Here is a 15,795-nt window from a genome sequence, read left to right as displayed (position 1 = left end):
TAAGCCATATATATTCTTTTATGGAACAAAAAATCAAATCAAATGAACATGGGACCATATGAATGGTGAGTTATGGGAGCTTTGTTTGGGAGACTTCTTAACAGCATCCTGTTACAATTACTTCTTGTTTTTTTTTTAAAGATTCTCTTTTTCAGAACCTGAAAGTGAAATTTCTTATTTTCTTCATATTCTACAGATATGTGCAATTACTTATTTATTCACAGTAATATCAAGCTTAATATCCAGACCATACATATACCAATGAATCCCATACTAAATCACAGATTCTTTGATGATTGTTTGCATTTTATAAGAATTTCTAAATACTAAAACAAGACATACATGTATAAATCAATATTGCATTCATATATCACAATATGTGTATAATCAAGATAATAGATTATTCTGCTTTGGATGACCTCATCATGTTTAATTTAACAACATCGCTCTACTATAAACAGAACTTATTCTGCTTTGGATGACCTCATCATGTTTAATTTAACAACATCTCTCTACTATAAACAGAACCTATACATGTGCTGTGGATTCATTAATATTAATATGAACCACAAATTCAAATATCAAACAAAGAGTATATTTCTCCGATGGTTGTATGCATGCAAAACCATGAAATCATGTTTCAACAAAAATTATAATGAATAAATTGTATATAATTTAAAGTGAGGTGTGTCATTGCTAGATCTGGAGATGTTTTCTGTTCTGCCTGCCTTGTATAATCAATGCAAATTAATCATATTGAAATAAAATCCATACAAGAACAGTAATCAACACAATAGATCTTTTTAAATTAGTTTTGTTGGGTTCATCTTCATTTGTCTGTTCAATGTTAGGAACCTCATCAGCTGTTGTCTTTTAAGATAGTTCAATCTTTATAATCGACATATTTGACGAGTAGATATTAAGGGGGTCTCATTGGGGGGTTTCGATCCCGGATCCCGCTTACTGTTTTGTCAGATTCCCGTATCCTGCTAACACTATGTACGTAAGCAATTCTCATTTTTTTGTCATTTCCCGGGTCCCGCTAGACCTCATTTCCCATTTTCACGACACAATAATTGGACTTTAACGTATCCTGCTTACAAAAAATCAGCAATCCCGCGTCACGCTTAGACCCCAATGAGACCCACTATTAAGAACTACTCTGTCTGTGTCATTTTAGGTGTCAACTTTTTAATTTCTTGAAAGATATCTATTATATTATGCTTTAAATGTTGTCCCCAATCAGATAGTATGATGTGAATATCTGCAGATATCTTATCCTTTGTGTATTTTTTTGTTTCCTGTCTCATTGAAATATGCCACATAAAACCTACATAACATTATTGGTTTGGAAAAGAGTTATCTCCCATGATAAATAATTTCTTCATTCAAGAAAATATAAGTTATCTCCCTTTTATTGTAATTTTTAATTGACATGGGACGACATCAAAAGTTCAATGTAGGATAAAAAACTTAATTCATATAGTTTTTTTCATTGACCCCCTCCCTCCCCTCCCCCTATCCCCCCACCCAACCCTTTTTTAACTTAATTTGGGAAAAATTGATTAACCATTAAGGATTATATAAAATCGATGTCAATTAAACAAAACTTTCAGCAAGTTTGACCCCCCCCACCCACCCCCTAAGTATTTAACTATTTGAATAATTTTTGTTATCCTTCATTGGTTTAATAAATTGTTTATACTATACATCTGATGAAACTTTGCTATACATTTTTTATAATCATCTTATAAAACCTTTCTATACATTTCTTATAATTATTTTATAAAACCCTGCTTTACATTTCTTATAAAGCCTTGCTATACATTTCTTAAAATCATCTTTTAATATAAAACCTTTCTATACATTTCTTATATTTATCTTTTAAAACCTCATTTCTTATATTCATCTTATAAAACCTTGCTTTACATATCTTATAAATCATCTTATGATATAAATTATTGCAGATTAAACACATTTTTAAATCTAACCTTCACTTAAAAAAGCTCCATGACACAAGTTTGATTTTTTATTATACATGTAACATGTTCCAATAAAATGGTATTTATCTTCCATTGCAGCAATATATAAATTTTAAATGCATGCACAATTAATACCATATACATGTATATACAAATAAAGAACATTACATTATAAAAAGAGCCCTATTCTTATAATATAAGGGTACACTTTTTAATCCACTGTTTATACATATATATGTCTCTTTAATGATCTTTCCCAGTGTGTATTCTCATATGAACTTTCAGGTTCCAATTCAAAGTGAATTCCTTTTCACAAACATTACATTCAAAACCTTTCTCACCAGTGTGTTTTCTTATGTGTATTTTTAATGATTGACTGTGCCTAAAACTTTCACCACACACATCACATGTATAACATTTTTCACTACTATGAATTTTCATGTGTAATTTCAAATTTCCACTTTGAATAAAACCTTTACCACACAAATCACATTTATAACAATAATCACCAGTATGTATTCTTTTGTGAACTTTTAAATTGTGTGCATGTTTATAGTTCTTTCCACATATATCACATTTATGAGGTTTTTCATCACTATGTACTTGTAAATGTGATATCACATGTTTCTTCTGACCAAAATATTTACCACAAATTTCACATTTGTAAGGCTTTTCACCTGTATGTGTTCTGACATGTGCATTCAAGTGTGGTTTCTGCCGAAAAGTTTTTCCACACTCATCGCACTTGAAAGGTTTTTCCCCATTGTGTATTCTGGTGTGTAATCGCAAAGTGTCAATGCTTTTAAATTTTGCATCACATACATCACATGTATAGGGTTTATCATCAGTATGTGTTTTTAAATGTTCTCGTAAATGATGTCTGTGCCTAAAATCTGTACCACAAACTTTACACTTGAAAGGTTTTTCACCCGTATGTATTCTCATATGTCCTACTAAGTAATCATTACGAGTAAACCTTTTACCACACTTTTTACACTCATATGGTTTGTCACCAGTATGGGTTTTCATATGAGTTTTCAAAGTTTGGCCTGCTTTGAACACTTTAAAACATATATCACATTCAAAAGTATTCCTTGTTTTATCCGAATGTATTTTTTTATGGTGTTGAAAGCTTTCTCTCCAAGCAAATGTTTTGTTGCAAACATCACATTTATAAGGCCTTTCACCAGTATGTATTCTCTTATGTGACTTTAAGTCAGAACCTTGATTAAACTTTTTACCACAAAACTCACATGAGTGAGGTTCATCGCCTGAATGTAATCTCATGTGGGTTTTTACACCCGCTTTGCGAGAAAAGCCCTTATTGCAGACATCACATTCAAAGGGTTTCTTGCTTGAATGTATAATCATATGAGCCTTTAAATAATTATTTTGTGCAAAGTCTTTGTTGCATACATCACATTTATATGGTTTGTCACCTGTGTGTATTTGCATGTGCTTTCGTAAAAAAGCTCTCTGTTTTAACTGTTTACCACACACTTCACATGTGTATAAAGGTCTTTCCTCACCAGCATGTGTTCTCTTATGTCTAGATAATGTACCACTATCACTAAACTCTTTACCACATACATCACATTTATATGGTTTCTCACCAGAATGGACTCTCATGTGCATCTTAAAAACATTTCCATAATTAAAATCTTTTCCACATATGTCACATTTATATGGTCGCTCGCCATTGTGTATTCTCATGTGTGGTGGTAAACTAGTTTTGCTTCTAAACTCTTTATTACAAATTTCACATTTGTATGTTTTTTTCTTTTGAGTATGAGTTTTCAAGTGTGTTTGAAAGTGGTCCTTTCGACAATACTGTTTGTCACATGAAATGCATTTGTAATTTTTTTTCTCACTATTTTGTGCCATCATTTATGTCATAACTAACACAACTTATCAGTCAATATGGTGTACATTATTGACATTGATAATAACATGACTATAACATCTGTTGTTGCCAATTAGTTAAAAAGTCTGTGACTATATGATGCATTGTGTGTTGTGGACAACTTTTCTCATCTTCTTTTCATCGAAAAGTTATCATTAAATAAACTTGTCTACTTTTCCTGGTAGTATCTAATCTGCAGTATCAGTAAAGCATTTATAGAGTTGACAGTCAAAAGAAAACCTGTAAAAAGATAAAATCAGAATCAAATAAAAAAAAATACAAGAAGTTCAAAAGTACCATTGAAAGTTTCATTGAATTTATCATATCATTAAAGGGACACTAGCTACCATATAATATATGATATTTTTTGTTCAATCATTTATGAAAGTAAAATGACAATTTGTTTTGGTCAAACAAGGCTCAATAACATTGATGATGAATTATTCACTTGCAAGTGAATACTTCAATCTCATTGAATCTGTATTCTTGTGACCTTCAAATTAATCCCTTAACTAGAGATCGATTATGCATGATTTATGCATGTTCAGTCATTAAAAGGAAGAGAATGTCAACATTAAAACATGAAATCAAACAGACAGAGAAAAATCCAATTGCACAAGGTTGCTATCTGTTTGTCAGTTTTCAGAGGTCATCTCCATAATCAATTAGATGGCATCTAGACTTTAACACGCACAAAATTCTGTATACTATCTAGTATATGCATTGTTGACTGTTTCTTTCAGATTTTTATATGTGTTTTACTATATCATAAATCAAATATGAGAATTTAAGTCAAATCCGTGAACATGATTTTTACAGCTAGTGCCCCATGAAAGATAAACAAATGATAAATACTTTGTATATTATGGTACATGTACTGAAAATTCAGAAGTTATTGCATGCATTTATTATTGTGATTTTGTCATATTAGACTAAATTGCAATTTTAATTTTTGTGATATTCAGAAAAATTCTGTCATATCTGTTTGATTCATTATTGCGATTATAACCCTGTCATGCCTGTTGTATTTTTTGCAATAATAAAAACATCGCAATAAATCATTTCTCATTATATCATTTAAATCATATCTCAGCAAAAACACTGCAAGCCTATGGTAAGATTGAACTGTTTGCTATCTTTTATAACTTTTAGATGTCTTATAAATTGTTATGTGTTAAGGTGGCTCGGCCCTTTACCAATGCGCATATTTTAACGCATGTTTCTTACAACGAGTGCCTTGGAAACGGTCGCTTTAAGGGGTCTTCTCAAAAATAGCTTTGACGACCTTGGAACGCGGGCGTGTATAAAAGCACCCTTGACGATGTATCAAAGTGAGCCTAACGTTCTTCAAAACAGGAAATACGAACGGTCAGAAATTCACAGTGCTTTCTTCATTTTTCGCATAAAAGTTTGAAAGGAGAAAAATATACATGATTTAAGCATAACATTAAAAAAAAAGAATATATAAATACTGACAAAGTCACATGTATGACGTCGACGGTATTTGGTGCCGCTTCGCTCCCAAAACGCATTCTCATCTTACACGGTCGCCTCTTCGGTCCGTTCGTACCATATTTTGAATTCACTTAAATACCAGTTGAATTAAAGAGGTCGAGAACTCTAGATTTCTTTACGTCAGAATATATTTGCATAGTAATTTCCCAAACACAAGGCCAATACGGCCTTGAAAAACTGACCAATCGACTCAATGAGCTACAATGCATTGTGGGCTACTACGAGTTTACTACAAACTGAAAACACGTGGAATTAGTGGAAGAACTGTCAACTAATATAGTGTCTGGGATTCTCAAAATATATGTTTTTGTTCTGCGAATGTGATTATTGTAAAATATATAACATAATCTTCAATTTGCATGCTCAGATTAAAAAAGTATTGTTTACGGGCTTCACTATTCGACTTTCTTTTTCGCCTTGTTAAAGTTGTTGAACAGGTTTTTTTCCATTGTACCTGTGCAATAATTTTAAGACCTGAAACAGTGAAATTTCAGATGAAATGACCACTGTCCACTATGAAATTTTTGAGCTCTTTTAAACCTGTATAATGTCATTCAAAATCATTTCTGCCTAGAAAAACACGAAAACTTTCATTGAAACACTTCTGTCTATACTGGATGTGTAAATTTTTTTTATCAGGACCTGAACTAAAAGTAAGAACATCATAATATTTAGTATGCTAAAAAGTAAGTGTTATGAAAGCGGCAGGGGCGGATACAGCTACTTAAAAAAAAAGGGGGGGGGGGTCCTAACCCTGGACAAAAGGGGGGAGTTCAAACTACATGTCACCATCCAAATGCATTTATCGTCCAAAAATAGGGGGGTCCACCCACCGGAACCCCATGGATCCGCCACTGAGCGGATACGGTATATAGCTCAATACATTTTGTATAGTTTCATCCATCGATAATGTCCGTTTGTTGCTAATTTGATCACAAAATATACCTCAGAGGTTTTTTATCATTCGGCTGCTGTCCTGTTGACATATATATGTAAAATATCTCCAATATTTAGTCTCTAATAGTGGGTGCCATATTGCCTATTTTTTTCTTTCTAAAACGTGCTTTGTATGTAGAAATAAGAAGATAAGGTATGAGTGCCAAATGAGACATCTTTCCAACTAAGACATAATCTAGTAAAGTAACACACATAGGTTCAATGGTGAAAAGTAAGCTATAAATGACACCAAAATTACTTGTGTAAAACAATCCAAAAAAAAAAAAAAAAAAAAAAAAACCGGCCCAATTAAATATTGAAAAGGAGAAGAAATCTATCCCATCAAAAAAAAATATATAGGGTTGTATAGGAGCCTGTATTTCAGTGGTTGTCGTTTGTTTATGTGTTACATATTTGTTTTTCGTTCATTTTTTTATATATAATTAAGGCCGTTAGTTTTCTCGTTTGAATTGTTTTACATTGTCATATCGGGGCCTTTTATAGCTGACTATGCGGTATGGGCTTTGCTCATTGTTGAAAGCCATACGGTGATCTATAATTGTTAATTTCTGTATCATTTTGGTCTCTTGTGGACAGTTGTCTCATTGGCAATCGTACCACATCTTCTTTTTTATTATAGATCCAACGCTGCAATTTTCACAAAACATATCAAATTTTCCACCTTGTCGCACATACATACTATTGCATGTAGAGCAAAACTTTGGTAAACTTGCTTGCTTTGTTTGTATATTGTACAAAATATGAAATATACAAGTTAAACTATGCCTATATATATATTGTTTAAAGATGTCAATCTTATTTTCAAAGCTTGTATAAACAACTATACACACAAAGCAAGCAAGCCAACCAAAGTTTTACTTTGCAAGCATTAGGAAATCAGCTGTAATGATTTTATTCAGTTTGGCAAATGTTCGAGCCCGTTAAAAAACGAAAACAAAATGAAACTACAGTTGCTGACTTCACTACCTTCAAAACAAAGGGAACAGTTTGGAAGTCTCATATACTGAAATGTGACAAAAATAAATACTAGTCCTATAGATTTTGTTAACACTGCCAAGTATGTAAATATTTTTTCGCCTTTTTTACGAACACAAAATTCAAGGATCACACATTTGCCTTTAATTATTTATACGGAAATTGCTGTACTCGTGAATATTAGCACAGGCTGATATCGACGGGTTACTTTACACTACTGTCTAGTAAGTTTGTCTCATGGGTAAATGTGTTTTTCGCTGTTCTTTCGTTGCTGTCTGGTGGACGATTACATGAAATCTTCGTGCCATCATCAAACATATTAATGGTTATATATCGGGTAATTCAAACCCTTTTTTCTTCGCATAGAAACAACTCTTCGTTAATCTGAGCATGAAAGGAATACTTTGTATCACGAACTATAAATGAGGATACACAAAATGAAAAACTAAGCGAAATTGTGAATCCCGCATTGCACGAAAAAAATGGGTTGTATTACAGTAAAAAACACGTGTTCTCTGTTGATTGTAAACACGTAGTAGTTCATCATGCATTGTTACTCATTGAGTGGATTGGTCAAAAACCTAGGTAAAAATAAATTGCGTCACATGTAAATAAACAATTACATGTGCGAGAACATAAGTATGGTAATTTATGCATTTCCATATAAGGTAGTGGTCCAAACCTGTTAAATGATGTCGTGGATATTTATTTTTGAAAATGTTTTGCCAATGACGCAATGATTAACTGTAAACAAATGATAGCGATGTAAACAACTTCATGTCATCGCACAGCTTTCAAAAACAGGTAAACTTGTGACCCGTATCAGAGACATATATGTGTATATTATGTCTCTGCCCGTATAGTATGGTTTAAAACATCGGGGCGGGTTTGTTATCATGATATAATCCGTTTGGCGTTTTATAACAGTTTGTTTCTGTCATAAATATATTTAAAACTTGAAATATCTTTATTTCCAAGTATTTTTAGGAGTTTATTCCCGAGTATGCGATATATTTTTCCACTGCAAAATTTTGATAATTATAGTTATACCAAAACAAATTTGAAAATGCCAATTTTCTAACAGACTTTATACTTAACATTTTCATTTAAAGATATGTTTACCTGCACGAAAATCATCTGATAATTTTTCTCGTATCACAATTCCATGATTTCCAGAACACTAGACTTAGTCCTATAATCTAAGACATCTGGACCAATGTTTTCTATTTTTATGATACTTTTCTATTACTTATTTTATGAATTGTTATTTTGTTGATTTGCAATTTTCTATTGTATCTATCAATATGTCAACCGAGTTCATATTAAAAAAAAAAGAAATATCATCATTAAAACTAAAATAATTGAATCAGAGCACTGAATGTTATTAAAATAGACTAATAGATCCAGCAACGATCAATCGGGCGGATCCAGCCATTTTAAAAGGGGGTTCCCAACCCAGGACAAAAAGGGGGTGTTCCAACTATATTTCCCCATTCAAAGGCATTGATCGTCCAAAAAAGGGGGGAACCCGGAACCCTCCCCCTGGATCCATCACTGTCAAAAGTAACCGGGACTGGCCTAGTATTCCGACCTTATTTATCGGTCTATGATATAATTCCTAAATACTGCATGCTTTGCGGAGAACCGCAAATTTTTTGGTTTCACCATGTCGGGATTTTGCTAGGACATACACCCGCAGCGTGCCGGGCAGTCTCAAACACTACTAAAGACTTTATATATAAAAAAAATCTATACTACTACTAGGTTCAGGAAAAGTTGGGATTGTAATTTAAAAGCTACGCCCTGAAGAACGCTATATTAGCCGGTGATGTTGGCAAACTTTAACTTTAATCTTAATTTTTGAAATGCTTTTTTAAAAGGTAAGCTAATAAGGAAAGTTTTTGATTAAAACAAATGATCACAAATATAGTTGAGTGATGTCAATGCGGCAAAAAAATGTGAATGACAATTTTGTTTGTGAACACTGATTTGATCTTACCGTGGCAAAGAAATGCATATCTAATCATCGATCTATGCGTGATGATAAAAGGAGATAATGTTTTTTTTTATTGAATTTTAAATATGAACTTTGGTGGATAGTTGTTTCATTGGCAATCATACCACATCTGCTTATTTTCATATCGTATGGTTAACATAGAAATATGACTAATCTGACAGATGACCCCTTGAATATACAGGGTGTTCAAACAGCTGGATGTATACATACGAAGCCTCGTAGGGTAAAAAGGGGGAATTTCGCCTACACTTGCACCAAGCGTAATTGTCCATTCATTTTTTTTATGGCAGTCCATATATCTAGCTCCCGTCTTACTTTGCATAACTTTCATAATTGATACTTATCTGCATGTTCTCGTCCGTATTATGCTTGAAATACTTGCCAGTGATCATTCAGTATGCACAACTTTAATTTTCATTATGTGCAATCATATAAAAAAAAAACGTAATTTCTGGGACTTTTATTTGTTTGACTATGTGGTATATCAGTTTATAGTAATTGTTGAAGTCCGTACGGGGACATAATTGTTATCTTCTATGTAAATTGGTCTCTGGTGAAGAGTTGCCTCATAAACAATGACACCCCATCTTCCTATTTTTATACCCTACGCAAGGAAGTGATGCAGGGTATAACATTTTTGACCCGTCCGTCCGTCCATCAGCCAGTCTATCAGTCCTGTTTCTTGTCATCACAACTCCTCTCAAACCGCCCAACAAAATTTCAGGAAACCTTTTTAGATAATAAGGACATACTATGCAGATGTGCATATCGACAGGAAATTATGATTCAAACTTTTTCTAGGAGTTATGCCCCTTTGAACTTATTTGCTTCAATATACTACTGCAAGTTTGTCATCGCATCTCCTCTCAAACCGCACAATAGAATTTTATGAAACCTTTTTAGATAAGGACATACTATTTAGATATACATATTTTTTTCTAGGAGTTATGCCCCTTTGAACCTATTTGCTTCAATATACTACTGCAACAGTTTGTCACTGCATCTCCTCTCAAACCACACAACAGAATTTCATAAAACCTTTTTAGATAATAAGGACATACCATGTAGATGTGCATATCGACAGAAAATTACGAATTATTTTTCAGGAGTTATGCCCCTTTGAACTTATTTGCTGCAGTATACTACTGCAAACAGCTTGTCATCGAAACTCCTCTGAAACCACACAACAGAATTTCATGAAACTTTGTAGATAATAAGGACATACTATGTAGATGTGCATATCGACAGGAAATTATCGTGATTTAATTTTTTTTTCTCAGTTATTTTATTTCTCTAGTGGCAATGTGGGGACTGACTGCCAAAGCGGGGCTGGCTTCAGTTATTTGCAATATAATCCACCAATGAGCCCCCACCCTATGTCGGACTCTGTAACAATCATCCCATCAACCAAATATTTTGAAACATATTTAGAATTCAAGAAACAGACAAGTCCATGAAAATGAGGTTAAGTTCAGATAAACCCTGCAAGACAGACATATTTGTTATTCATTTATTATTTTGTACATAAATCACCCATTAGTTTTCTCATTTTAAATGTTTTAAATTGTTCATTTGTCATTTCGAGACCTTTAAAACCAACTATGCAGAATATGTTTTACTCATTGTTGAAGTCCATATGGTGACCTACAGGTATAGTTATTTCTGTGTTATTTGGTCTCTTGTGTCTCATTTACAATCATATCACATCCTCTTATTTGATATTTTAATTTGTGATAAGACATTTAATAATCATTTTATACACCAAATATACATGAAGATGACCTATTGATTACACAATATTGACTACTACATGTACCTATTAGTATTTATTACTTTTGAGTATATGTCCGACATGCTGACGACGGACAGTCAATGGTATACCATAATATGTCATGAAAACTGGTGTTAAAAAAAGGCTCAACTAAATCAAATTTTTGAAACACGATTGATTTTATTCCTCTAATATCTATGAGATCAAATTTATAAAACATCTATTAATATAATTAATTTCAATGTACTAGTATACATGTAAGAATTGTTGCTATTTATACATCATGTACATGTACAATCATTAGCTGATCAGCTCTATATTTTCTTTATTTTTATTCTCCTTCACTGTTTTATTTATAAGAGTAGACTCATATATATGATCTGTATTCATCATTGGGACAGGTAGCTATATATATAGGTGAAGTAGGTCCTTTTGATTTGATTTTTTTAAAGGATTTTGACAGCACTAAAGCATATACATGTAGTTCCAATTTATAGTTGATCTTAGCTCCTTAAGTGGATTGTGGCAACATATATTGCATATATACATGTAGAATGTTGTTCTTAAGTTTCAGCACTTTACGCATAGTTTCCGGTTGCAAGACTAGAATATGATACTGGCTTCTCATGAAATTCTGTCAGTACTTTCCCAATAGTTTCCAAGTAAAGTTGAACATTCCAAGCTCACTCCTTCCATTTGCAATGTACATGTACAAATGTACTTGCAGCCTGAAATTAAATATCAGAGTAATTCTGTCAGAAAATCAACAATTATTGACATTCAAAAGCATATAGATGTAGACTAGTTCATAATGGTAATGTGTCCATGGGACACAGATGAGCAGCCGCTTGCATATAAAGGAAGAAAAGGGTGACACCACCCAAATTTGTACTTGATCTGAGTGTTGTTGTAGTAAGCATTGCATATAAGTTTCAGAACATTTGGATGAAGCAAACTTGTGTTAAAGAAAGGAACAAAATTTCAGCATTTTTTTAATTTGTAAAGGGGCATAACTCTAGAAAAGTAAAAGCGACCCCACCAGAAATTCAAACTTCATGTGTGTTTGTTGGTACAATGTAGTATAAAGCATATATATATGCATTAATTGTGTATTAGTTTCATAACATTGGTAGAGGCAAACTGAAGTTGGAGAACAGAAACCAAATTTGGGAGGTACATGCAAGTTTGATAAGACTGACAATGCAAGGGTAACCTTAAAAGAACTAAAATGGTCTAAATTAACATGTGTTTATTTGATAATAGGTTCGTTTTCATTTATTTTGTTTTCCCTTGAGAAAACATAAAATATTTTTTTATTATTTAATTTGGTTGAATATACATGTATATCGAATTTCTGAACAGAAAATAATGAAAATGAGACACAAAAAAAAATATAACCAAAAAATAAACCTGTGATAATACTGCTTCTATTGGTACCAGGATGCTTAAAATCAATCCAAAATATTTTTTTTTTTGAAAAAATGTATACACCTATAGTTGTTAATGTCTGTGTCATTTTGGTCTTTTGTGGATAGTTGTCTCATTGGCAATCGTACCACATCTTCTTTTTTATATTATATACAATATATATGAACAGCTAAAAATCTCAAGTGACAAATAGTTATGGCCGCATTCTATACATGTTTAACCCTGATACTTCTATTACTAGACCTTAAGACATTTTTGTATACCTAACAGAATTAGGGGGGGGGGGGGGGGTTAATGGTAAACAAATTGTGATTGATAAAGATGAATCCTTCGTTTGCCTCCTACTGTAGGGTTTATCATTTACAAATTAGGCCAATTATATCATATTCTCAAGAAAATAAAGAAGTCAATCAAACCCCAGACCTTAATAGAGGGGTGGACAGGGGTAAGGAGACAGGGGAATGAGGGATCAGGGAAAGGGGGTATCTTTGAAATATATTTTGTCTTGGGGCAAGGAGATGGAAGAATTGAAGTAAAGGGGGGGGGGGGATTTTAGAGTAAAATGGGAAGGGAAATATAGTTGGGGTCAAGGAGTAGAAACTGTCCCGATGGAAGTTATGGGGTACCCCACATACATATGACCCTAGTCCGAGATTTCTCTGACGTCCAACGGCTGTTTTGCCAGACAAGCTGGGGATAATCTCGGACTAATATGAACCTAACTTGGCTACGAAATAAGTTATTAAAAATGATGATTAAAAAAGACTAATTCATTGACACTAACCATTGCTAACGGTAGCGTAAAAATGACAGTAGATGTCATCCCTTCCTCTTCGGCCGTTTGCACACGGATATTTTGCAAAACTGGCCAGACATGTTTACAACTTGTCTGTAAAAGGTAAAATAAACACATAAATAAGATACCAGCTATAACGATCTATAATATTAAACATGGAACAGAAATTAAGCCCGTGCAAGGTTTCAGTCGCAGTGATTTTCAACAGTAGCGAGTATTTTGAGACAACCCCCAAGTTTGTATTTTTCGTTATAAAGATAACATTTGGCTGCCTAATATATCGAAATCTATGTTTTCTTAAGTAATAACTCTACCTTCATCGTTGTATATTCGCCACAATGTCTGTTATGCATGTACATGGTCGTATTCATCAATATAGTATGCTGCTCGGCAATGGCGACCTTGAAATTCCTCTGGTCCGATAATGGCGCCAAATTAGAGGGAAGCAACTCGCGCCAGACAAAATTACCGTATTTCACCAAAATAATCAAAATTTCACTTTTTGATAACAAACAGTAATACGATAACCACATTTATATTCAGCAATCGTTTATTGATATAATAACAAACATTATTTTATCAAAGCCATCAATAAAGAATTCACAATTAAGTAATTAATGGAGTGCAATGAAATTAGACCTTATGGAGTAGAGGGGTTAAACAAAAGCTCGTAACTTTTTTAAAAGCCTGGTGACCCCCATTTTATTTTACCTTAAAATGTTCGAAAAGTTCGTAGCTTTGACATATCTGTTTTTAAAAAAAATCTACCGGGGAAATTTTACGAAAAATCGATTAAACCAATATTTTTTGCCTTAAACTAAAATTAGAAAATGCAAAATTTAGACATTAATCTGAAAATAAAAGGATTTTTAAGTCAAAAACAACCAAGGGAAAGGTTTACATTTCAAATTCTAATGTTTTTTTACATAAAAATCATACTGACTTGGTTTTAAAAGTCTTTGAATTTGATGTAACGGTTATTGTTGGAAGGGTGGGCATGTTTGGAAATAGGGTCAAAATCGCACATTTCGCTTCAATTTGAGGAGAAAACGAGCCTGGTGACCCCCTTTTTTCTTTGCATTTTTGGATTCAGCATAAAAAAATCTACAGAATATGTGAAAATAAAAAAATTCTACCGGGGGTCACTATTGGGGTGAGCCACCTTAAATAGAACTTGATTGTGGAATATCTGTTTGTCAGGTACAGACATTGACCAGGGTTGTAGCTAAGAATTTTTGAATGCGAGCCCAGGAACTAGTTATTTTTGGCCATGATGAGTCCAACAGCAAGAAGAAAATATTTTATTGCAATAAATGTAATATTTTAGTCTCTATTTCCTAACAGAGCAATGCAATGACATTAAATTCAGATCACTTTTAAAGTTTTGCTATAAAATGATGATATTTGTGTTTAACTCATACTGTGTTCAGATTTATATACAAAATATTTCAATCTTGATGCATCTGTGGACTCACCAGTTTTGAAAATGGTGAGTCCAGACAGATTTGATGAGTCCAGGACTCATGGACTCGCCTTAGTGAGAACCCTGATTGACACAATCAGTGAAATTATCTGCAAAATATAAATGTATGAAGATCAGGACAATAGCCTCAAATTGATCAATATTTTCCCTTAAAAAAATCATACCTTGTCCTTGTCCTTATAAAAGGCTACAAGACATGTATCTTTTTTAGAAGAATGTACATGTACATGTATGTTCAATGACTCCAGTTTCCTTATGTTTTTATTTTATTTTGTATTTTGTTTTTAATGTTGCTCAGTATGTATGTAACTTTCCTGAGGAGTTGCACTGACAAACTGTTACAGTAATATACTAGGGTCAACATTTTAATCTCAAAGAGGCATAACCTATATTCACCTATATGCGAACAAATTGTTCATTCGACATAGGTATTGGCATATTAACCTTTTTATTTAAGGGGCTTATATAATCCTATTGTAATGGCTTCCGTCATGATAAGGCAAAATGGCCGCTATGCAAATTAGCAAATTACCCCAAATTTTGCCATATGAGTCAGCTAAAGTTTGTCTCAGAATGACCCATCTGCGGCATTTAAACTTTTCCAACTTCACAGGTAAGTCTGTACTCAGAGTAGTTTTTGACATAAATACAGCCATATAATGCATATTTGTCCGTTTGTTATGATGAACCTTAAGTTTTAATCTGAGTCACAATGGACGAACCCCACGGATGCCAAGTGATGGCGAAAGCTAACATGGTCATAGGTGGAATAAAAAGTGAGTTAATGCAAGACGTCAGAATAAGATATTAGCTACTTTAAACTTACCGACGCTAAAAAGCGGTTTGACCACCTTGGGGAATGTTAGTAAGGGGGAAAGAAACCAATGTTGATATGTTGAAAACTTTACAAGCAGAAGTGATGTATGATCATATATATGATGTATAGCTTTGAATCAACAGAGAGTCTG

The 15,795-nt window shown here is 33.0% G+C and overlaps 1 protein-coding gene across 1 annotated transcript; it reads right to left on the bottom strand.

The window, feature by feature from the left end:
• Positions 1 to 2,016: 2,016 nt before the first annotated feature.
• On the bottom strand, positions 2,017 to 15,699 carry LOC143047812 (uncharacterized). The gene is made up of 2 exons (XM_076221090.1): positions 15,654 to 15,699; positions 2,017 to 4,125 (listed from the first exon to the last, which is right to left on the bottom strand). The coding sequence occupies exon 2, from the start codon at positions 3,867 to 3,869 to the stop codon at positions 2,226 to 2,228; it is 1,644 nt and encodes a 547-aa protein (XP_076077205.1). The 5' UTR covers positions 3,870 to 4,125; positions 15,654 to 15,699; the 3' UTR covers positions 2,017 to 2,225.
• Positions 15,700 to 15,795: the final 96 nt, after the last annotated feature.

Source organism: Mytilus galloprovincialis, chromosome 10 (genome assembly GCF_965363235.1).
Source record: "Mytilus galloprovincialis chromosome 10, xbMytGall1.hap1.1, whole genome shotgun sequence".
Taxonomy (NCBI): Eukaryota; Metazoa; Mollusca; class Bivalvia; order Mytilida; family Mytilidae; genus Mytilus; species Mytilus galloprovincialis.
Note: the sequence above shows the minus strand (reverse complement) of the source record. Positions and strands in the feature narration are given on the sequence as shown.